Source organism: Rana temporaria, chromosome 10 (genome assembly GCF_905171775.1).
Source record: "Rana temporaria chromosome 10, aRanTem1.1, whole genome shotgun sequence".
Taxonomy (NCBI): Eukaryota; Metazoa; Chordata; class Amphibia; order Anura; family Ranidae; genus Rana; species Rana temporaria.
This window is the reverse complement of record NC_053498.1, coordinates 97124265-97148434: the sequence shown is the minus strand read 5'-3', so window position 1 is coordinate 97148434 and position 24170 is coordinate 97124265. Positions and strand designations below refer to the sequence as shown.

General features: G+C 40.2%; 1 protein-coding gene across 1 annotated transcript in view; it reads left to right on the top strand.

Moving 5' to 3' along the window:
• CDC42EP5 (CDC42 effector protein 5) overlaps nt 1-8779 on the top strand; it is a 50998-nt gene extending 42219 nt beyond the window's left edge. The window contains exon 3 of the mRNA XM_040325784.1: nt 7305-8779. Coding sequence (XP_040181718.1) covers nt 7318-8220 — 903 coding nt within the window. The 5' untranslated portion in view covers nt 7305-7317 and the 3' untranslated portion in view covers nt 8221-8779. The remainder of the gene's footprint in view (nt 1-7304) is intronic.
• Nucleotides 8780-24170: the final 15391 nt, after the last annotated feature.

The window sequence follows — 24170 nt, the reverse complement described above, 5'->3', positions numbered from 1 at the left end:
ACTCCCAAACTGCAACTGTCATTTTCACAATAAACAATGCAATTTAAATGCATTTTTTGCTGTGAAAATGACAATGGTCCCAAAAATGTGTCAAAATTGTCCGAAGTGTCCGCCATAATGTCGCAGTCACGAAAAAAATCGCTGATCGCCGCCATTAGTAGTTAAAAAAAAAAATAATAATAATAATAAAAATGCAATAAAACTATCCCCTATTTTGTAAACGCTATAAATTTTGCGCAAACCAAACGATAAACGCTTATTGCGATTTTTTTTTTTTTTTTTTTTTTTTACCAAAAATAGGTAGAAGAATACGTATCAGCCTAAACTGAGGGAAAAAATAATTTCTATATGTTTTTGGGGGATATTTATTATAGCAAAAAGTAAAAAATATTGAATTTTTTTCAAAATTGTCTCTCTATTTTTGTTTATAGCGCAAAAAATAAAAACTGCAGAGGTGATCAAATACCACCAAAAGAAAGCTCTATTTGTGGGGAAAAAAGGACGCCAATTTTGTTTGGGAGCCACGTCGCACCACCGCGCAATTGTCAGTTAAAGCGGCGCAGTGCCGAATTGTAAAAACCCCTTGGGTCATGTAGCAGCATATTGGTCCGGTCCTTAAGTGGTTAAGAATGATCCCCGTCTACTCTTCCCTACCCTCACATTCTAAACTGCCTTACATAGTTGAAATGGTGATCATTTTTCTAGTTGTGGTTTTGTTACTAAAGACCAGCAGTAATGTTTGACTTTCTCTGTTTGTGAACCAGGTTTATAAAAAAAAAGATAAATGTATTTTCAGACATTTATCTTTGTTTGAAATACTCCTGCTTGATTTGTATCCATAAACCTGCATTAAATGAAAACTGCTGGGGAAATAGGCCCATCTGTTAGAAAGGCTGCACGATTTTGCTGGGAAGGGAGTTATTTCTCAATTCTGGGAAGAAAGCAAAAGGGGACCAGGGTCTCATCTGAAGTTGTAATTCGTGAGCCAAACCCAGACAGAAGGCGCTTTGTTCCCTATTCAAGTGTCAGATGCTGAGCTCCAGCCAGGATCTGTTACATGTTTAGGTTTGAAGCTTGGGGTTTTTTTTTATTGTAAAGCTACTTAAAACCTAGGACATAGATACCGATACACATGTAATACAGATTATTATGAGTAATTCTGACACCTAGCATTCCATTTGGAAGGCCTTGTGTTAAGAGGAAAAGGAGCACCCCCACTATGCCAAGGCCTTGTGTTAAGAGGTATAAAGATTTTTCATTCATGGTTCAGTTTTTTTGTTTTTTATCCGAGTAATTGGTTATTTAAAGTGATTGTAAAGTCACTGAGCAAAATTGCTGGTATGGCAAGATATACAGTACCTGTGTGTTTTAAAAATTATGCAGCTAAATACCTTAATTCACAGGGCCGCTGTGCGGTCACGTGACCTCCCGCCACTTCCCTACAGATTCCCCTCTGTCAGCTGGGAGGTCTTGCTATATATATCTATATCTTGCTGTAACGGAGCTGATACTAGTAATTTTATGCTCAGTGACTTTACAGCCACAGCAGAACAGCATTGGGAGGGGAGGAGATGGCTTACACACAGACTGCTGAGCTGACAAGAAGGCTCTCCCAGGCTCTCCTGTGCTACCAAAAGGTCCGATCGATGAGCCGGGACATACGCCAGCTGGCCAAAAACCCAAACAAAGCCGGAATCGACTTTGATCGGGTCTCGGATCTAGTAATCCGAAAGTGATGTCATGACATCACTTACGGTTTACAGAAGACTTAAAGGCACCAAATAAAAAATGACGGACATCCTCTTGTCCGAGGATGAAAAGGCATCTGTGATTGGTGGAACACTGAACACAGTGTCCGCTGTGAAACCCGAAGATGAGAGAGCGTTCGTGATAGGCGTTTTTCAGCAGACACAGTTCCGCCTATCACGGAAGGGACCAGGAGGACACTGCAGGTTTTAAATGATGGATGCCCGCAGCCTCTCAATTTCAGGTACAATGACTCGAGTATAAGCCGAGGGGGGTATTTTTTAAGCCCTAAAAAAAAAGGGCTTAAAAACTCGGCTTATACTCGATATATACGGTATGTATTCAAACTTCAGCATTGTTCAAATAGAGGTAGGCTAGAAAAAATTGAAACCTATTTGATGGGGTTTTGTAGAGCGGCATTTTTTCAACCAGGGTGTACAGGTTTCTTCTGGGGTGCCTTGACAAAATGTCTAAGGCTCAGTCCGGTCGTGGTTTCTAAGCGTTTTTTTTTAAAAGGAGGTGCAGTTTTGTCCACCGTTTCAAGTGCGATTTAGGTGCAAATACTTACCAATACTTACCTGAGCCCCATCTCTGTCCAGCGTTGTCCACGAGTGTCTCGGTCATCTGAGACTCTCCCTACTAATTGGCTGAGATACAGCATCGGCACCATTGGCTCCCACTGCTGTCAGTCAGCTAGCCAATCGGTAGTTAGAGGGGGCCAGGCCGGGCCGCAGCTCCGAGTTTGATGGGACACAGGGAGCTGTGACTCTACATCAATACAGGACACAGTAGCAAGATAGGGGTCAAAGGATGGAACTGTGGCAACATTAGAGGACATTGAAATTGGACAATCCATGTTGAATGCTGAAGTCTGATGCATATAGTACTGGAATGGATCAAAAGTAGGGGGTATGTGGCGCTGGAGATGTGATTATAATAGATAAAGTCTTTTTTAGGGAACATCCACCAGGTTATTTTAGATGACTAAGGCTCCATGTACACAGGACACTTACAACTGCTCCTAAATGATTAACTTTACAGATAGTAACCCATGTTTAAAACGTCCGTTTTGCCGCGTTTGCATTCTTAGAAGTGTTTCAATAAGATTTTTTTTTTAAATGGCCAAAAACGCCTATAAACGAAACACTGCTAAATGTGGGTTACCGCATTTCGTCAAGTTTGGCGTCTGAAACGTGGAAATCGTCTGCGTCTGAACCCATTTTTTTGCTTTCAAAGAAACGCTGTTAACTACTTGCCGACCAGCCGCCGCAGTTATACGGCGGCAGGTCGGCTCTCCTGCGCGAGGTCACGTAGATCTACATCACCTCGCAAATCAGCCACTAGGGGCGCGTGCGCCCCTGATCCCGACGCGTGCGATCACCGCCGGGCAACCGTGATCGCTCGTTTCAGAGCGAGAACCGGGAGCTGTGTGTGTAAACACACAGCTCCCGGTCCTGTCGGGGGGGGGGGGGGGGAATGACCTGTCGTCTGTTCATACAATGTATGAACAGCGATTTGTCATTTCCCGATGTCAGTCCCACCCCCCCCCCTTCAGTTAGAACACACCCAGGGAACATGATTAACCCCTTCCTCCCCACCTAGTGTTAACCCCTTCACTGTCAGGGGCATTTTTATAGTAATCAATGCATTTGTATAGCACTGATCGCTATAAAAATGCCAATAGTCCCAAAAATGTGTTAGAAGTGTCCGCCATAATGTCGCAGTACCGATTTTAAAAAATCGCTGATCGCCGCCATTGCTAGTAAAAAAAAAAAAATATTAAAATGCCATATAACCATCTCCTATTTTGTAAATGCTATAACTTTTGCGCAAACCAATCAATAAACGCTTATTGCGATTTTTTTTTTTATTTTTTAACGAAAAAATATATAGAAGAATACGTATCGGCCTAAACTGAGGAAAAAAAAATTGTTTTTATATATATTTTTGGGGGATACTTATTACAGCAAAAATTAAAAATTTTCAAAATTTACGCTTTATTTTTGCTTATAGCGCAAAATCTAAAAAAAGCAGAGGTGATCAAATACCACCAAAAGAAAGCTCTATTTGTGGGGAAAAAAAGGACGCCAATTTTGTTTGGCAGCCACGTCACACGACCGCGCAATTGTCAGTTAAAGCAACGCAGTGCAGAATCGCAAAAAGTGGCCCGGTCATTGACCAGCAATATGGTTAAAGTGGTTAAACGCAACTGCCTAAAAACGGCAATAAACGAGACTGTATACATGGTCACATAGGATAACATTGAATGAGTTCTGGGGCAGTTGAAAAAAGCGTCCAGCTGCCTCTGAACGTATGTTTAGCAGCGTCCCGTGTACATGGGGCCTAACAGGGTCATGTTCAAAGGTTCAGTCAAATTTTATATGATAATTCATTAGACTTTCCTGGATCTGTTACCATTTTCAATTGTCTGCCTTGACTATGAATGTCTTGTACATGTCAAATAATTGCAGTCTCCATTTATGCCAATGGAAAATGAATCAGGGGGAGCATGATACCCTTTCCAAGAATATGGCAAGGTGAAAATGTAAATAGTCGGAGCTGGATTATGCCAAGCAGTACCAGCCAGCGGGTGTTGTTCAATATGGTAGGGCCATGAGCAATTAGGATATACAATATAGGATTGTGAAACTTAATAGTAAAATCAGAAGTTACTCGGTTCAATTGTTAGGCAAGTTGCACTGCTAGTGAGATAAGTCGTCTCAACATAGAGAAGTCGAATTCAGCGACTTGTCTTTTTACTACTGCTTAAAATAAAGTTTGCTAAATTTTTAATCATGTCATGTAAACAAATTGTAGTGGGCGTCTTGCGGGGACAGTCTTTGTTCCTCCGGTTTCAAGGCCTGTTTTTACCATCACCTCCGAGACCTCCTGCATTCCAGCTGGATGCCATGCGCGCTGAACTTATTTAAGTATGCGTGTCACATCAGATATTGTGTAAAACTGCTGGTGAGATTCTCTATAGGAAGTTACAGCTGCGGCAATGGCAGTGATAAATGGGCTATTTCCAAGTGTCTGCTTTATAGTTTTCATGCTGACTGGATATGGAGGCCACCTGTGCAGTTTTAAAGGGACGAGAATTCTTGGAAATATGAAATATCCACTGGAATGTAACCTCCCTGTGTATATGCAATTATATGTTCTCTGCACACAAAAAAAAAAGTTTGTGCCTGCCCTAATGCGTATCTAAACCCAAAATGAACGTATCATAATTTACCAGCTTACCAGTCCTAAAATGCATATATCGGGTCCATTTGTTTTAACTTGGCAATTTTTGATAGCAACAAACTTTGCGTTGTATGGTTATTTCTAACTCGCTGTATAGTAAGGCTACTTTCACACTGGGACGCCCGGCTGTTAGCACTAAAGCACTGATTGATTTTGTGGTGCTTTTTGGCTGCTAGCCAGGAGCTTTTTCCCCCCCAAAAATTGTAAAAAGTCCTGTTGTGTTTTTTTTTTTTTTTTTTTTGTGGCGCTTTCAAAATGCTTTTCAGGCAATTTGGAAGAGCTGCCTATGCATTGCACTAGGCAGGGTGTTTTGGGAGCACTAAATACAGCGCTTCCAGCCTGCCCCAAAGATGCTGCTTGCAGGACTCGTCATAGCATCCCACAAGCGCACCACCCCACCGCTTTTCGGAGCCTATTTCTAGTGCTAAAGCGTCTGAAAACCGCCTCAGTGTGAAAGTAGACTTGGGCCTCTTTCACACTGGGGCGGGAGGTGCGCTGACGGTATAGCGGCGCTATTTTTAGCGGCGCTATACCGTCGGAATTGAAGTTTTAACCCCCACTAGCGGCCGAAAAAGGGTTAATGCCACCGGCAATGCACCTCTGCAGAGGCGCATTGCCGGCGGTATAGCCACGGTGTTGCATTGTTTTCAATGGGAAGGAGCGGTAAATGCACCGTTCCTTCACCGCTTCAAAATGTAGCTAGCAGGACTTTTGGAGCGGTCCTGCTAGCACACCACGCCTCAGTCTGAAAGCCCTCAGGCTTTCACATTGAGACTGCAGGGTAGGAGTTTTTCAGACAGTATTTGGGCGCTATTTTTACAAACCCCTGTCCCTCTCCTCATCTTCATTATAGTAGTTCACCAAAGAAATTCGAAAGACTGAGTGATGACATTGTTTTGAGGATTCAGTGTAGTGCAGAAAGTTGCAAGGAAGCTGGATTTCTGTCAAGACCAACATGATTTATTTTTTTAGTACTTTGGTAACTACACTATATTGCATATTTGTTCTTGGGTTTAAATCCAATTTGACGACTTATGTGGGTTACAATTAAAGCCTATGTTCTTTGGTTAGGCAATTCTAACTGAATTTTACCTTCAATGCTTGCTTTAAAAAGTACGTAAACCTTTTGAAACTTTTTTTTATTTTTGGATAGAGTAGGGAAGGGTACAACCTCTGTCAGTTTACCTTTTTGTTGTGTATTCTCTTGTTGAATTTTCCCTTCACTTCCTGCTGACGGGAATAGAACAGGAAGTGGGAGGAAATATATACAAAGTAAGGTTACTTCCTCTTTTTATTTTATTTTATTTTTTATTATTTTTATTGAAACGTTTCACATAGTACAAAAATTAGACAAACCAATAGACAAGACAAGACACACATAGCTCAACTTCGTACAGTACACGAAGGGAGATGTGTCTAATACAGTATATTCATATCTGCAGTGCGTACATGTTGACAGGTTTATACGTACGTAATAACCAATAGAAACAAGTGACAGGTCACCGGGCGAATCATAGCGGTTACTTCCTCTTTTAGTTGCCCTAGAATAAGTGTCCCGCTTTTAAGATGTCACCTTTTTATCCCTGTTCTGGGGACAACTGTGAAATGTTGAATAACCCATAATTTTCTATTGACAATAGCCAACAGGACAAATAGGTTGAACCTCCCCAGTCGAGTCGCAGGCAGCAATTAAACCAAGGCCCTGTTTACACCTGGGCAGAGCAGAAACACGGGCCGAGACTAGTGCCTCTGTCCGTGTTTCGGAAAGGTGAAAAATGCTTTTGGTTCCATTATTTTTTAATGGCTGCCCAAACGCAGGTAGCGGTCACGTTATGCTGCATGACAAAATGTGCGAAACGCTTGATGCAAAACACGCTTGGCATAATACCACAATTTGGTACATGAGCTTCTTTATCGTGCTTTTGAAGCACAGGAAGGCATGTTCAAATAAATTGTGCTGCTCCAAAAATGTGCAAAAAAAAGCTTCAAGAACATGCTGTGGTAGCATTGCATTGTCAATAGGGCCTAGTGCAAAGAAAAGTGGTGATGTGCAAAGTGACCCTTAGCAGCCAATGAAATGGCAGTTGGATTGTTTAAAAGATGATGTTTTGTGTTGCAATGAAAATTGTACTTTGCGCATCTTCGTGGCTCTTGCTCCTATAAATGGTCTGTGATGTAACTATTTTTTTTTTATTTATTTTTTTTTCAGCCAAACTAAATCAGTTTTTTTTTTTGTTTTTTTATTTAAAGTTTTTAACTTGTTTATAATTGGCCCTGATTCAAATGATTTATATTTTATTTTTATTTTGCAGTTTTGACTACAAGATGCCTATCCTCAAGCAATCCAGCTCTCACTCAAAGAAGAAAACCCGAATAGATCGAGAGATGATCAGTGCCCCTTTAGGGGATTTCAGGCACACTATGCATGTTGGTAGAGGTGGGGATGTGTTTGGAGATACATCTTTCCTCAGCAACCATGGCCCTTCCTCTGCTCCTCCACCTGTGGAAGTACCAACCTCTAAGAAGAATGGTGTCGTGAAACAAGCTGGAGATCACGATGATAATAAAACGGCTGACTCGCTAAGTCAGCTTTCTCAGTCCTCTGGAATAGGCTCCGGTGCAGGAAGCATTTCTTCTAGCCCCGTTAATCATGCACCAGCTAAAGACCACAGCGTATGGAATAGCAGTAATTCTGGAGGTCACGCAGATCAAATAGATTGGCTTCCACTGGATTGTGGGCTAAAACACGCCGAGTCTATGTTGTCCTTCCATCTTGATCTTGGCCCATCCTTTTTGGATGATGTTTTGGGTATAATGGACAGAGATGCTCCCACCGATGACTGGAACAGTCCAGATGACCAATGTGATTACAAATTTTCGGCAGAAAGCAGCAAGCTTACACAGCTGTCTTCCATCACAGAGTCCCCAGGAAGCCATTACAGTCTCTCCACCACACTGCCTATTACAAACCCTAGCTTGGATTATAATTCAAGTGTCATCTCTGAAAACCTGGAAGGAAACCGATCAGCTTATGAAGGGGATAGTGAAGAAGAAAAACGTTCCATCTATGAAGGGGTTGCCGACAGTCCAGCACAAAAAGAGAACAGTTTTCACACTAGTCACTGTGAAGAGCTTGATGATGATGATGACGAGGAGGATGAGGATGATGATGAAGTTGGTCAAGGATATACATTTGAAGAAGATCTTGATGATGAGATTGGCGTATAGGAATACAAACTTTAATACATAAACTCTATGGACTTACTCACATGTTTCTTTGATGAACATGGTGGGGCACAGACCGACAGTTTCATATGGTATAAATGTTATACATTGGACTTTATACAGAAAATTTGACTTTTTAAAAAAAAAATCTGCCTATTCTAAAAGAATATACTTTGTACAGAGGCAATTTTTCATTTTACTCTTTTGAGAATTTAAGACTGTGTAACTTTTCGCAACAGTAAGAGATATTCATAGATGTTAGCAGAAAAAAATAGATCTCAGTTCCCACTGGTTGAAGGAATTGAAATGTTTTAGGATTTCTTGTTGTATAATATAAAATGTAATTTATCTTAATGTTTTCGTGAATACAGAATTTTTTTCCTTGTAAAATTTTCTTTTTGTTGAAAATTTTTCTCTTCCGTTATTGGTGCATAGGTCTCAAAAGATTGTTGAAAAATTAGATTTTTACTCTCAGAATACCAATGCATAGCTTATATTTTTGGGATCTAGTATAGGCCACCTTTAAAAAAAAATTTTTTAAATAAAAAAAAAGTTGCACAAATCCTAAAATTATTATACACAATGTAAATTATGTTATGAGGGTACTAGTAGAGCAAACTAAGAGCTTGGACTTTCATAACTGTTGGCACAAGAGTATTATTATTATTTTTTTAACTTTGAAGGTAGTAGGTTTGATTTAACACTTTTTATTTTTTATTTGGTTTAATCATTTGTTGGACTACTGCTTTTTGCCACCTTGTGTGTTTTTTTATTTTTTTTGCTTCACACACAATTTTTCTGAGACACTTAGTAACCCAAGTAGAGTAAAATTGATGTTCCCGTCCTTGGATTCCTCTTTCTAATTTATCAAGCTCTTTACCTAGTTTGGACAGAAGAGCCAAAAACATAAATTTTATTATTTCATAAAATTTTAGGCCAATTCAAGCATTGCTTTTAGCAATTACCGTAAGTTGAAAATCATTGTGCAAGTGGTAACAAGTTTGTACAAGCATCATTGGTACCACTTTCTACAGAGAATTTTTAATATGTTGGGAGAGCGCTGCAATTTTCATTAGACTTTTTTCCCTTTCTTCCCAAGAAGTGGAAGCTTTTCCCTACACATGCATCAGAGTTCAGATCAAGGTTAAAACAGTTACTGTGTGTCCTGTAATGAGGTGGCCACAAGTACATCCCCCATCTTTATTAATAACCAATATCTACAATCTAAGGATGACCGTATATGTCTAAAGCCTGGTACATACTAACAGCTAAAACTGACAGCTGCAGTCTGAGCTGCTGTACGAACTATCTGACATTAGTACAGCAAGCTTCTCTACTGAGCTGTTGTGTTCTGACGGGGGTGGCCCCTCCACCAGAACACTCTGATCGGGAGTCTATCGGTTGCTTGTGTTCCAGCATGCTTGTCAGACAGAAGCCAGTCAAGCTGCCGGTTTCTGTCGGACAGACCGACATACACGGCCCGATTATCTTTTAGAACCGACAAATGTCTCCCGACATTCGGTCCGTGTGTACCTGGCTTTAAGAAGGGCACACAACAGATTTTCACATGAATTCCAATCCTTGAGTTGCTCAGAAGTGGGGTTTTTTTGGAGCACCTCTGATTGGTTGGTGGCAAACATTGTTACACATTATTACACAAGAGATTTTATAACGTTGTTGAAAATCATTTTATCAATAACTGGACGTTCCATTTTTTTTTTGTGGAGAACCAAGCTTTTTTTTGCTTCAAAATGCAGCAGATTATGGTATGCGCAAGCTGTAGAAATTTGGGCAGATGTCTCGCCACCCAGCATCCTTAATGAGACATCTTGCCATCTGTGGCCATTCTAAACTAGGGGAAGGTCAAAGACACCCCTGATGCCTGGCCTGGTAGGGAAATTTAAGCAATAGGCTAAAGTAATTCAAATTGGTCAATTTAAAGCAGTGGTTCCCCCTAAAACAAATTTCTAACAATACATTCGTAAGACCCGTTACACTGCGGGTAGGCTGGCTTTTGTTTTTGTTTTTGTTTTTTAGTACATACCTCGATCTCGCCGTTTCGTTCCCTTGGCGGTGGGCGTTCCTAGTTGATTGACGTTTCTCCGGCGGGCACATACGTGACGTCACGACTTTCCGAAAGAAGCCGAACGTCGCTGCGCAGGCGCCGTATAGAGCCGACTCTATACGGCGCCTGCGCAATGACGTTCGGCTTCTGTCGGAAAGTCGTGACGCGCAGTATGCGCCCGTCGGAGAAACGTCAATCAACTAGGAACGCCCACCGCCAAGGGACGAAACGGCGAGATCGAGGTATGTACTAAAAAACAAAAGCCAGCCTACCCGCAGTGTAACGGGTCTTACGAATGTATTGTTAGAAATTTGTTTTAGGGGGAACCACCGCTTTAACTAATTATTTCAAGAACAGTTGGAAGCAGGCGTCTGCTGATGCATATACAAATAACAGTTGGCCAGACCAGACAACAAAAATCACAGGTTCCTTATAGTGAATCTATGATCTGACCATGCTGGATGAAGTAACAGGGTCTCTTAAATGCTGGGCCCTCTTGCTTCTCCTCCCCGCTTCTCTGTTTTTTGCTTTTGGCCCTGTGCAAGCTCCAACTTGAACTAGTGGAAATGAACAGATAGCTTGGGACTGCCACGTGACGGTGCTGGGTCTAGATTGGCCACCCAGACATTCGGTGTTGCATGTTCTGCATACCCAGAAGTTTTTGCCCCAGGCTGCCAGGTCGGGTGACAATTAGAAGGTGAGTATATTAAGGGAAAAGGGAAGGATTAAAGTGTACCCGTTTTTTTGTATATGGGGAAAGCACAGGTTCACTTTGAAGAAAATTAATGCTAAGAAGAATTTTACAAAATGGAACATTGGTTTTATTTGGAGCAGCTCCTCCCAGCAGGATGAATGGACTATCCGGTATTCTTTAAAAGATGTTTGCATTGACTTTTTTGTTGTAGCATTAAATGCACAGCTATTTGCTTTGCATCGCCATATCGCTTTATCTTCTGTGCATTGGTGTGTATGACAAATTGTTGAATAGGAGAACACTAAAGATAATGGTGAACCAGCAGCTTGTGGCAATCCTAAGTAGTTCAGCTGGCGGTATATAGAGGAGTTTCCATTTCATGCGATAGTCAATATTACTTTGAACACTACAGGTGTTTTTTGTTTTTTACAATGCGCACACTTTCCCAATCATACTCGTATCTTAATAGCCGAGGATCCTGTTATCCTTTCTGAAGTCTGCCTTAATGCTATTTCTAACCAAGCAGTTACATTAGTCAGTATGATCAACTGCTAATTTTTGAGTAATGTTTTGTAATGCATTTTTATGAATATTCTCTTTCCGAGCCTCTGTATAAGAAAAAAAAAATGCTTCACAAATGTGTTTCTTATAGTATATTCCTTTTTTTTTTAATAAAATATTTCTACTGCACTAAAATAGTTTGCAGTGGTTTTTACATTTTGATGTTGTAGTTTATCTAACATTTTGGTTATTGAATCTATACCTATTCTATTAAAGGTGCTGAAAGATTATGGAGGCTGCTATAACATGTTCCTATTGAGAATGCTAGTTTCCTGGCTGCCATGTTAGTTTGGCTTCAGTGCTGTCTGAGCTGTTGACCCAAAGTAGGTATAGAGACGAGGAATTAATTGAAAGCATTCTTATTTCAGTTTCCAAACAGAACCATTTTAAAAGGAGGTCAGCAATGGCAGCCCTCATAATTTTCATTTTAAATAGGTATTAAACCCCAAAAAAAATTCAAATTGCAGCTTACCAATTCTTATGCTGCGTACACACGACCGTTTTTCGGGTTCTAAAAATTAAGTTTTTAAGGGTCTAGAAAAAACAACGTTTTTTTTCAACCCGATCATTAAAACGGCCTTGCCTACACAAGATCGTGGGGAAAAAAATGCTCTAGCAAAGCGCGGTGACGTACAACACGTACGACAGCACTATAAAGGGGAAGTTCCATTCGGATGGCGCCACCCTTTGGGCTACTTTAACTGATTTTGTGTGAGGAAAAGACGATTCACACTTTTTTGTCTGTTACAGCGTGATGAATGTGCTTACTCCATTACGAACGGTAGTTTTACCAGAACGAGCGCTCCCGTCTCATAACTTCTGAGCATGCACGTTTTTTTCACGTCCTTAAAGCCCACACACGACCATTTTTTACAACGTTAAAAACGTCGTAAAAAATAGAGCATGTTCGAAATTTGTAATGGTCATTTTTTTAGATCGTGAAAAATGCTCTGAGGCCACACACACGATCGTTTTTAATGACATTAAAACATTTTTACATTTTTTAGAACCCGAAAAACGGTCGTGTGTACGCATTAGATGTGGTGGCTGCATTTTTTTTTTTTTTTGGCTTTTCCCCTTAATTTTCACCCAGTGATCAAGCCAAGTAGTAGAAGATGATCCGCAACTCCGTACATGCTCTTGAATATCTGCAAATTTAATGATACTCCATAAAATACAGATAAGGTACAGCAGATGTTAATGCGTTTCAGCCATGACGGCCTTGTTCACAATTAATCCAGGGTATCAAGCCAAGTAAGTCTTACTTTTCAGATTATTTTAACCAATCAAGCTGTCCGGACAAAGTGGCCGTTGGAAGGTTGAGACAAACCATTTACCACTGATGGGGGTGCTTGGTCACCTTTTATTCATTTTTGTAAAACATTTATCCCAAAAGAATAAAATGTTTGCCGCAACTACTTTTTAAAGTGTTAGTGTCCATCTAAATCTGCTGGCCTTAACACAGCCCTCTTCTCACTGACCACGCTGCTGTTCAAAGGTGTCTGCATTACTACATCATCCAGAATGCAGACACCCTAACCCTAGGTTCGCACTATGCTGGTTTTCTGATGGCCAGTGTTTGCATGGCCACAGCAGCCCAATAATTTGAATGGGCTGCAGTACCTACGGAAAATGCAGGGAAAAGGTCCCTGCACCTTTTCCAAAAATGCAGCCGCGGGGAAACCGCAGTGTGCTGTGTGGTTCTGAATACATCAATGTGCTGTCTTCTAATGTGAGCAAGGACGGAGAACAAATGGCACCAAAGAGCTTATCCTTCACTGTAGAATAGCGCTTGAGCCAGCTAAAGCAATTGGGAGCCAGATTTTTTATTTTTTTTTAACCATCATAGTTTTTTAACTAACATAAACTTAACACCAAAAACGCAATAAATTACCCAATTGTTTTTATTTATTTTTTTACAATACAAAAGTCAAGGTTGGGCCAAGTAAATGGATACCCAACACGTCAAACCTAAAATTTGCGTGCACCTGTGAAATGGCAACAAACTTCAGTACCCTATATTTTTTCCATAGAAGATGCGTTAAAAGCCCCTCTATAGGTCATCACTTTAGTTTTACGAAGGACGTCTGGTGCTAGAATTATTGCTCATTCCAGCGTGTGCTGCGATATGTAGTCTGTATTGCAATCAACGGTTTCATGCATAGGCGCCCTGCCATATGCATTTAAGTTTGTACGTGTGTATGTGGGGGGATTTATGTACTTGAGTGTAACTTAAAATGTTTTTAATTTGTAAAAAAAATCCTATGCTATGCTCTAGAGCTGGGCGATTTTGGCCCCAAAAAAAAACTTCACGGTTTGAATCGAGTTTCGGCCTAGTCCACTGCGATCCTGGGAAAAGGCCTCACCTAAAAATCCTGCTTGCCGCGATCCTGGGAAAAGGCTGCGGACTAGGCCGAAGCCGCGGCCTTGCCTAAGAAATCCTGCCCGCAGCTCGCCGCGATCCTGGGAAAAGGCCGCGGCTTTGGCCTAGTCCGCGGAACGCTGGTCCTAATGGGAAAAAAAAATCGATTTGATCAAAATTTGAATCGATTTGGCCTCCCAAATAGATTCAAGATTCAAATAGATATTTTTTTCCCCAGCCCTACTATGCTTACATTGAGATAAAAAGTCCTCTTTCCTTCCCCCACCCCCCTCTACCCAACGGTAACCGCTATGTTAGTCCCGGGCCCACAGATGAGCAAGCGGAGCCTAGGATACATAGTGGGACGGAGGGTGTGTGGAGCATTTGGGCGGCAGCCCAGGCTCAGGGGGCAAAATGTCTTGTCGCCATTGCGATCTGGTGCCTGGGGTTTGTCAAGCCCTGTTGTAGAAGCAGTTTTAAATGCAGCACTATCTTCTACAGATAACTTTATATATGTTTAGTTAAAATCCTGACTGCCTTTCTGCACTACAACTCCGAGAAACCGTGCTGAGCCCCTCAGCTCTCTTCTAACGTCTACACAGTTTCTCACGCTGCTCCTTTATCCTAAGTAGTCCCAGGCTCATATTCTGTACTTTCACATGTCTAACTAGCAGGAGTTCAGATCTAGGGATAACCGTGTTCTTGTCCCCTCCATTCCTCGCAAAGTCACCATAAACCGTGCAGGGCATATGTCCACATCATAAGTTTTCTAAGGTGGCAGCTGGTAGGAGCACCCACTAAATGTTTCCGCTCTGGAGAGGACAACCAACTGTCATGGGTTTGCATGTTAAAGAGCTAACTCACCTTAACAAAAAAAAAGCGGGGCTAAGGACAGCACTCTTTTGTAATGCTAAGGGGCTTTGGTTCTAACAGTTTGTCCTAGAGAAGAGAGCAGGACCGAGATATGAAAAATATCAGAATTGTTTGAGGTGGCCTTTTCTTCGTTCACAAAATTCTTAGAAGTATGGTAGGAGCATAAATGGATGTTTTTAAAGTCGGATTTTTTTAAAATGATTAAGTAGTGTGCACAGAGTGTGTATTTCTTTCTTTTTTTTTTTTTTATATGTGAACTAACCCTTTAAAGAACAATTCCAGGCATTACATAGACCAATGTAACTGTATATGTACCTAAATAGGCATCGCTACTTCAGTTATCTCCGATTCCCTCGCCGAGTGTATAGGACCGCCTTTTTAACCACCTTCCTGCCCAGACCAATTTTTAGCTTTCAGCGCTGTCGCACTTTGAATGACAATTGCGCGGTCGTGCGACGTCGCTCCCAAACAAAATATACGCCCTTTTTTTTCCCTATAAATAGAGCTTTCTTTTGGTGGTATTTGATCACCTTTGCGGTTTTTATTTTTTGCGCTATAAACAAAAGAAGAGTGACAATTTTTTTATTTAATAAATATAATTTAAAAAAAAAAAGTTTTTCTTCCGTTTAGACCGATACGTATTCTTCAACATATTTTTGATAAAAATCGCAATAAGCGTATTTGATCGGTTTGCGCAAAAGTTCTAGTGTCTACAAAATAGGCATTTTTATTTTTTTTACTAGTAGTGGCGGCGATCTGCGTTTTTTTTTTTTATATTGTGACCGTGACATTGCGGCGGACATATCGGACACTTTTGACAAATTTTTGGGACCATTCACATTTACACATTAGTGCTATAGAACTGCACTGATTAATGTATAAATGTGACTGGCAGGGAAGGGGTTAACACTAGGGGGCGCTGAAGGGGTTAAATATGTTCCCTAAAGTGTGTTCTAACTGTAGGGGGAGGGGACTCACAAGGGGAGGAGATCGATGTGTGTTCCTCTGTACTGGGAACACACATCGGTCTCCTCACTGCTGACAGGACATGGATCTGTGTGTTTACACACACAGATCCATGGTCCTGCCGTGATTGCGGGCAATCGCGTGTGCCTGGCGGACATCGCGGCCGCCAGGCACGTGCACCGGGTCCCGGGAATGCAAGGACTTCATATGACGTCCACTCTGAAGGAGGAAAGATTCCCGCCGACATTTTCGATTTTTATCATTTTCGATTTTTATCATTTTTTATCATTTTCGATTTTTATCATTTTCGATTTTTATCATTTTCGATTTTTATCATTTTCGATTTTTATCATTTTCGATTTTTATCATTTTCGATTTTTATCATTTTCGATTTTTATCATTTTCGATTTTTATCATTTTCGATTTTTATCATTTTCGATTTTTATCATTTTCGATTTTTATCATTTTCGATTTTTATCATTTTCGATTTTTATCATTTTCGATTTTTATCATTTTCGATTTTTATCATTTTCGATTTTTATCATTTTCGATTTTTATCATTTTCGATTTTTATCATTTTCGATTTTTATCATTTTCGATTTTTATCATTTTCGATTTTTATCATTTTCGATTTTTATCATTTTCGATTTTTATCATTTTCGATTTTTATCATTTTCGATTTTTATCATTTTCGATTTTTATCATTTTCGATTTTTATCATTTTCGATTTTTATCATTTTCGATTTTTATCATTTTCGATTTTTATCATTTTCGATTTTTATCATTTTCGATTTTTATCATTTTCGATTTTTATCATTTTCGATTTTTATCATTTTCGATTTTTATCATTTTCGATTTTTATCATTTTCGATTTTTATCATTTTCGATTTTTATCATTTTCGATTTTTATCATTTTCGATTTTTATCATTTTCGATTTTTATCATTTTCGATTTTTATCATTTTCGATTTTTATCATTTTCGATTTTTATCATTTTCGATTTTTATCATTTTCGATTTTTATCATTTTCGATTTTTATCATTTTCGATTTTTATCATTTTCGATTTTTATCATTTTCGATTTTTATCATTTTCGATTTTTATCATTTTCGATTTTTATCATTTTCGATTTTTATCATTTTCGATTTTTATCATTTTCGATTTTTATCATTTTCGATTTTTATCATTTTCGATTTTTATCATTTTCGATTTTTATCATTTTCGATTTTTATCATTTTCGATTTTTATCATTTTCGATTTTTATCATTTTCGATTTTTATCATTTTCGATTTTTATCATTTTCGATTTTTATCATTTTCGATTTTTATCATTTTCGATTTTTATCATTTTCGATTTTTATCATTTTCGATTTTTATCATTTTCGATTTTTATCATTTTCGATTTTTATCATTTTCGATTTTTATCATTTTCGATTTTTATCATTTTCGATTTTTATCATTTTCGATTTTTATCATTTTCGATTTTTATCATTTTCGATTTTTATCATTTTCGATTTTTATCATTTTCGATTTTTATCATTTTCGATTTTTATCATTTTCGATTTTTATCATTTTCGATTTTTATCATTTTCGATTTTTATCATTTTCGATTTTTATCATTTTCGATTTTTATCATTTTCGATTTTTATCATTTTCGATTTTTATCATTTTCGATTTTTATCATTTTCGATTTTTATCATTTTCGATTTTTATCATTTTCGATTTTTATCATTTTCGATTTTTATCATTTTCGATTTTTATCATTTTCGATTTTTATCATTTTCGATTTTTATCATTTTCGATTTTTATCATTTTCGATTTTTATCATTTTCGATTTTTATCATTTTCGATTTTTATCATTTTCGATTTTTATCATTTTCGATTTTTATCATTTTCGATTTTTATCATTTTCGATTTTTATCATTTTCGATTTTTATCATTTTCGATTTTTATCATTTTCGATTTTTATCATTTTCGATTTTTATCATTTTCGATTTTTATCATTTTCGATTTTTATCATTTTCGATTTTTATCATTTTCGATTTTTATCATTTTCGATTTTTATCATTTTCGATTTTTATCATTTTCGATTTTTATCATTTTCGATTTTTATCATTTTCGATTTTTATCATTTTCGATTTTTATCATTTTCGATTTTTATCATTTTCGATTTTTATCATTTTCGATTTTTATCATTTTCGATTTTTATCATTTTCGATTTTTATCATTTTCGATTTTTATCATTTTCGATTTTTATCATTTTCGATTTTTATCATTTTCGATTTTTATCATTTTCGATTTTTATCATTAGCATTCTCTGAATGGTTCTCACACCAAGTGCAGTGGAGAGTTTTGGGGTCTTAAAGATCTCTCCATAAAGAGTACCTGCGCTGCCTATTACGGTCACAAGGGATGTTTACATTGTACATTACATTTACATGTTTACATTGCTTGTGACAGCAATAACCGTGATTTTTTTTTTTTTTTTTAAAGAACAGTGTACAAATAATAAATACAATTGGCTATCGGCCTGAAAGGCAGCTGAATTAGGTAAGCAAAAGGTGGAGTTGCGCTAAACAAAAATGATGAATATGACTTGATAGGTCATATATAAATGTGATATAAATAAAGCAACCGTGAATAGTCCAAATAGTGACAAATAATTCTAGTGAATAAATAAGGGTAAAGTCCAGTAATAATCAAATTGCATGTTACATAGTTACATAGTTAGTCAGGTTGAAAAAAGACACAAGTCCATCCAGTTCAACCACAAAAAAAAAAAAAAAAAAAAAAACAGTAAAATCCTATACACCCAACTCCATACCCACAGTTGATCCAGAGGAAGGCAAAAAACCCCAGCAGATCCAATTTGCTACAGCAGGGGAAAAAAATTCCTTCCTGATCCCCCGAGAGGCAATCTGATTTACCCTGGATCAACTTTACCTACAAATCTTAGTACTCAGTTATATTCTGTACATTTAGGAAAGAATCCAGGCCTTTCTTAAAGCAATCTACTGAGCATGCCAGAACCACGTCTGGAGGGAGTCTGTTCCACATTTTCACAGCTCCTACTGTGAAGAAACCTTTCCGTATTTGGAGGTGAAATCTCTTTTCCTCTAGACATAAAGAGTGCCCCCTTGTCCTCAGTGTTGACCGTAAAGTGAATAACTCAACACCAAGTTCACTGTATGGACCTCTTATATATTTGTACATGTTGATCATATCCCCCCTAATTCTCCTCTTCTCAAGAGTGAATAAATTCAGTTCCTCTAATCTTTCCTCATAGCTGAGTTCCCTGATATCCTTTTTGAGAACTGGTGCCCAAAACTGAACTGCATATTCCAGATGAGGTCTTACTAATGATTTGTATAGGGGCAAAATGATATCTCTCTCTGGAGTCCATACCTCTCTTAATACAAGAAAGGACTTTGCTCGCTTTGGAAACCGCAGCTTGGCATTGCATGCCATTATTGAGCTTATGATCTACCAAAACCCGAAGATCCTTCTCCACTACAGATCCCCCCAGTTGTACTCCCCCTAGTATGTATGATGCATGCATATTCTTAGCCCCCAAGTGCATAACTTTACATTTATCTACATTAAACCTCATCTGCCACTTAGTCGCCCAATTAGACAGAGCATTGAGGTCGGCTTGTAAATTGGAGACATCCTGCAAGGACGTTATTCCACTGCATAGCTTGGTGTCATCTGCAAAGACAGAAATGTTACTTTTGATCTCAGACCCAATATCATTTATAAATATATTGAAAAGTAAAGGTCCCAGCACTGAACCTTGGGGTACACCACTGATAACCTTGGACTACCTTCTTCACCTGGTAGCGAACTATTACACAGGTGAAGAAGGATCTGGTTCACAGCTCCCTGAAAATGCTGACCCTTACCGAATTATAAGATCCTGATGGATCAAACCAAGCAAGTAGCCAAACACCTGGGCTGCACAGGGGATCAGAGACTTGATACGATCATCCCAATAGTCCACCAGCGGAGCATCCAGAAAAAATAAAAAAACGAAAATGGTGTAATACTGTATGGTACATATGCACAGGACGTCCCCCAGTGACTGGTAAACGAACAGTGTGACAATGCAAGAACCACCACCAAAGTACACACTGATTCTTACCGGAGCCCTGGATCCCTAGGGATCAGAAATGGCAGAGGGGATGTAAACGGCAGATGAATCGATCTTCCCACAAAGCGGTCCTTGGACTCACCAGGCAGTCAAATAGTCATGGAGAAGAAACTCACAATGGCATAATAACGTTTGGAGCATTTAATAAAATTAAATAGTAGCACACTTACAATATCGAAGGTAAAAAACAGCATATAAAAGCCGGCCGGTAACAGAACGAGTTGTCCTCAATTGTGGTGACGTCAGCACGTCTCCTCCCGACGTTTCGTCTAAGATAGACTTGATCACGGGTTGTGAGGAGGCGTCCTGCGTCACCGCATAAATACATACAAGGGGCGGGAACAACAGTGGACACACGTCTCAGGTGACCACCCGTCCGCCATCTTAACTCTGGGAAAGAGTAAGGGAAAGATACACAGCATAAAAACAACATGGAATCACCCAGGGATTACTATGTCAGAGGGCTGCATGATTCAAAAGTAAAAATAAACATGAATCAAATAACCACCCATCCGCCATTATACCTCTATGAAAAAAATAAAGGAAAGCTGTGAATCATCGAAACATAGCGCGGAACCACTGGGAGATCCCTATATCAAACGACTGTGTAGTTTAATAATGAAAATTATTTACTAAAAACAGTCGCATAGTAGCCGCCATAACTCCAGGAAGAGTAAAGGCCAGCTATAGTGTGAAGCGTGTGGAGGTACAGAAAATTAAGTCCGCCACAGCAACTCTACATTGTCATGTTAATCAAGATAAAAACAATGTGACTACAAAAATGAATAAGTATAAAAATAAAATAAATTAGGTTAAAAAATTATATATAAACAAAATTATATATACAAAAGGGGGGCTAATGTCGGGCACCTGAGACCTATGCCCATAATGATCATAGCTTATCACGAGGGGATTAAACAATGCCCAAATGAAATACGTGCTATAAAAACACAAGAACTTTAAATAATGTGTATATCCCTCATAGTACAAAAATTGTTCAAAAACATATTAAACAATATAAAGCACTAAGCAATGCCCCAATATATGGCTACTGAAGCCCTAAACAATGCCCCAATATATGGCTACTGAAGCCCAAACTAATATATAAAAAAGATGGGGGAGGGGAGAGGGGGGGGTGCTGGAACTAAGGTGAATTCAAATGAAGAAGGCCTTAACTATATCTAAGAGTTGTCGATGAAGCAGTTCACGTCCACCTCTATATTCAAACCATTCGAACCAGTTATGTGGTTCGTAACATTTTAGTGTGTGTACCCACAACATCTCTGTTCTTGAAATGCTCCTCACCAGGTCACTGCCTCTCCAATGCGCCTGAAATTTGTCTATCCCTATAAAGATGGTACCTGTGGGATCTTTATTATGGGCCAACAAAAAATGTTTGGAGACTGAGTGGTTAGGAAAACCACTAATGATGTTAGTTAGATGTTCGTTCAAGCGTATATGAAGAGAGCGCTTGGTCCTGCCCACATATTGAAGCCCACATGGGCATTGCAGTAAGTAGATGACTCCTGTACTAGAGCAAGTGACGAATGATTCAATAGGGAATCTCTTGGGTGAGTGTCTAGAGCAAAAACTTGTTATTCTTTTAGGAGTTAGGGTATTAACAGCACAAACCTGACACTTCCCACACTTGAAAAACCCTACAAGACCAGACAGAAGGAATCCTGGGAGGATCCAGTACATTGGGTGCCAATTTATCTTTAAGGGATGTAGAACCCCTGAATACCACTCTGGGTTTGTCAGGGAGAATGGCGTTCAAAGTCTTGTCGCTTCTGAGGACATGCCAGTGTTTAGACACAATATGTCTGACACTGGCATGCTGACAAGAGTAGTCAGTTATAAAGGGGGCACTATAATTGGCCAGTTGATCAACCCTTGGTTTTGACTGAAGCAAATCTACTCGTTTGGTGTTTTTGACTAACTCCAAAGTATCCACAAGGGAATTCTGACCATATCCCTTCTCAATGAAACGCTCTGTCAGAACACTCGCTTGATCAACAAAGGTATTTTGTTCACTGCAGTTCCTTTTGAGCCGGAGGAAGTGGCCCTTAGGTACAGCTTTAAAGCCATGCGGCATGGTGGCAGCTATCGCATGGAATAAAAGAGTTTCTGTCTGTAGTCTTGAAGAAGGTAGAGGTGACGAGCTGAATTAGGTATCGTATCGACCCTAAAAAAACGGTATCGGTTGATCTCTACTTTGCAGCCCTGAAATGAAGACTGACATTGTGCACACAGCAAAAATGACCACACAGTGGTTGAAGGAGATAAAGATGAATGTCCTTGCATGGCCTAGTCAGAGCCCACACTTAAACCTCATTGAAAAATCTATGGAATGACTTGAAGACTGCAGTCCACAAATGGTCACCATCAAATTTAACCGAACTTGAGCAGTTCTGCAAAGAAGAGTGGGCGAATGTTGCAAAGTCTAGATGTGTAAAGTTAGCAGAGATAAATCCCACCAGGCTAATAAAAAAAAAAGACAGTTCAACAAAATACTGACATAAGGGCATGGGTGTAGGAACCCTTACAAATCGGGGGGGGGGGGGGACAGCATTTTTACTCGCCAGTGGGCACAGTGGCTGCGTTTGATGGGCACAGTGGCTGTGTTTTTATGGGCACAGTGGCTGTGTTTTTATGGGCACAGTAGCTGCATTTTTATGGGCACAGTAGCTGCATTTTGATGGGCACAGTAGCTGCATTTTGATGGGCACAGTGGCTGCAGTCTGATGGGCAAAGTGGCTGCGTTTGGACGGGCACAGTGGCTGCGTTTGATGGGCACAGTGGCTGCGTTTGATGGGCACAGTGGCTGCGTTTTGAAGGGCACAGTAGCTGCATTTTGATGGGCACAGTAGCTGCATTTTGATGGGCACAGTGGCTGCAGTTTGATGGGCACAGTGGCTGCGTTTGGACGGGCACAGTGGCTGTGTTTTTATGGGCACAGTAGCTGCATTTTGATGGGCACAGTAGCTGCATTTTGATGGGCACAGTGGCTGCAGTTTGATGGGCACAGTGGCTGCGATTGATGGGCACAGTAGCTGCATTTTGATGGGCACAGTAGCTGCAGTTTGATAGGCACAGTGGCTGCAGTTTGATGGGCACAGTGGCTGCGTTTGACGGGCACAGTGGCTGCGTTTGATGGGCACAGTGGCTGCGTTTGATGGGCACAGTGGCTGTGTATTGATGGGCACAGTAGCTGCATTTTGATGGGCACAGTGGCTGCAGTTTGATGGGCACAGTGGCTGCGTTTGGACGGGTACAGTGGCTGCAGTTTGATGGGCACAGTGGCTGCGTTTGGACGGGCACAGTGGCTGCGTTTGGGCACAGTGGCTGTGTTTTTATGGGCACGGCAGCTGCATTTTGATGGGCACAGTGGCTGCATTTTGATGGGCACAGTGGCTGCGTTTGGACGGGCACAGTGGCTGCGTTTGGATGGGCACAGTGGCTGCAGTTTGATAGGCACAGTGGCTGCAGTTTGATGGGCACAGTGGCTGAGTTTGGATGGGCACAGTGGCTGCGTTTTGATGGGCACAGTGGCTGGATTTTGATGGGCACAGTGATTGCATTTAATGGCAAACAGTAAATGAAATACTTACGGACAGGGTGCAGGGCAGCCAGCCAGGTCAGGTACAGTCAGCACTCAGCAAGACAGGCACTGCAGCAGGCAGATGGCACTCAGACTGTCAGACCAGGCAGAAGGTAGGTAAGCTCAATCAGATTCAGGTGGCAGCACAGCTGTAAAATGCTCCGCTCGCTCCTCTCCCTCTTAGCCACGCTGTCTGAAGATGGCAGAGGTGGGTGGAGCCGAGCGGAGCTAACTCTCCAGCCGCAGAGGCGGCGCGCTGTGGATGCTGGGGCGGCTGCGGGCGGGCTCAGTAGTCTGACGTCACATGCATCCCGCTCGCTCGGCTTGCAGATTGCTTCGGCGACGGCGCCGACGGCTCGGATTTTTTAAAAAAAGGCTCCGCTGCTAGGCGGCTCGCTGGCGGGGGGATTTTACCATACCTGTCCCCCCCGCATTATTTCCTGGGGGGGATGCGTCCCCCCCGGTTCCTACGCCCATGCATAAGGGGGCAATCCTTTTTCCAACTCGGTTTTTTTTGTAATTCTTTTCCCCTGACATGTTGTTGGTGTTCTATATTTCAGTTACTGTATTTATCAGCGTATAACGCGCACCCTAACTTTAAGAGGGAAGTTTCAGGAATAACATTTTCCACAGCCCCCTGCGTATAACACGCAGGCACAGATTACCCTTTATTTTCAGGGTAAA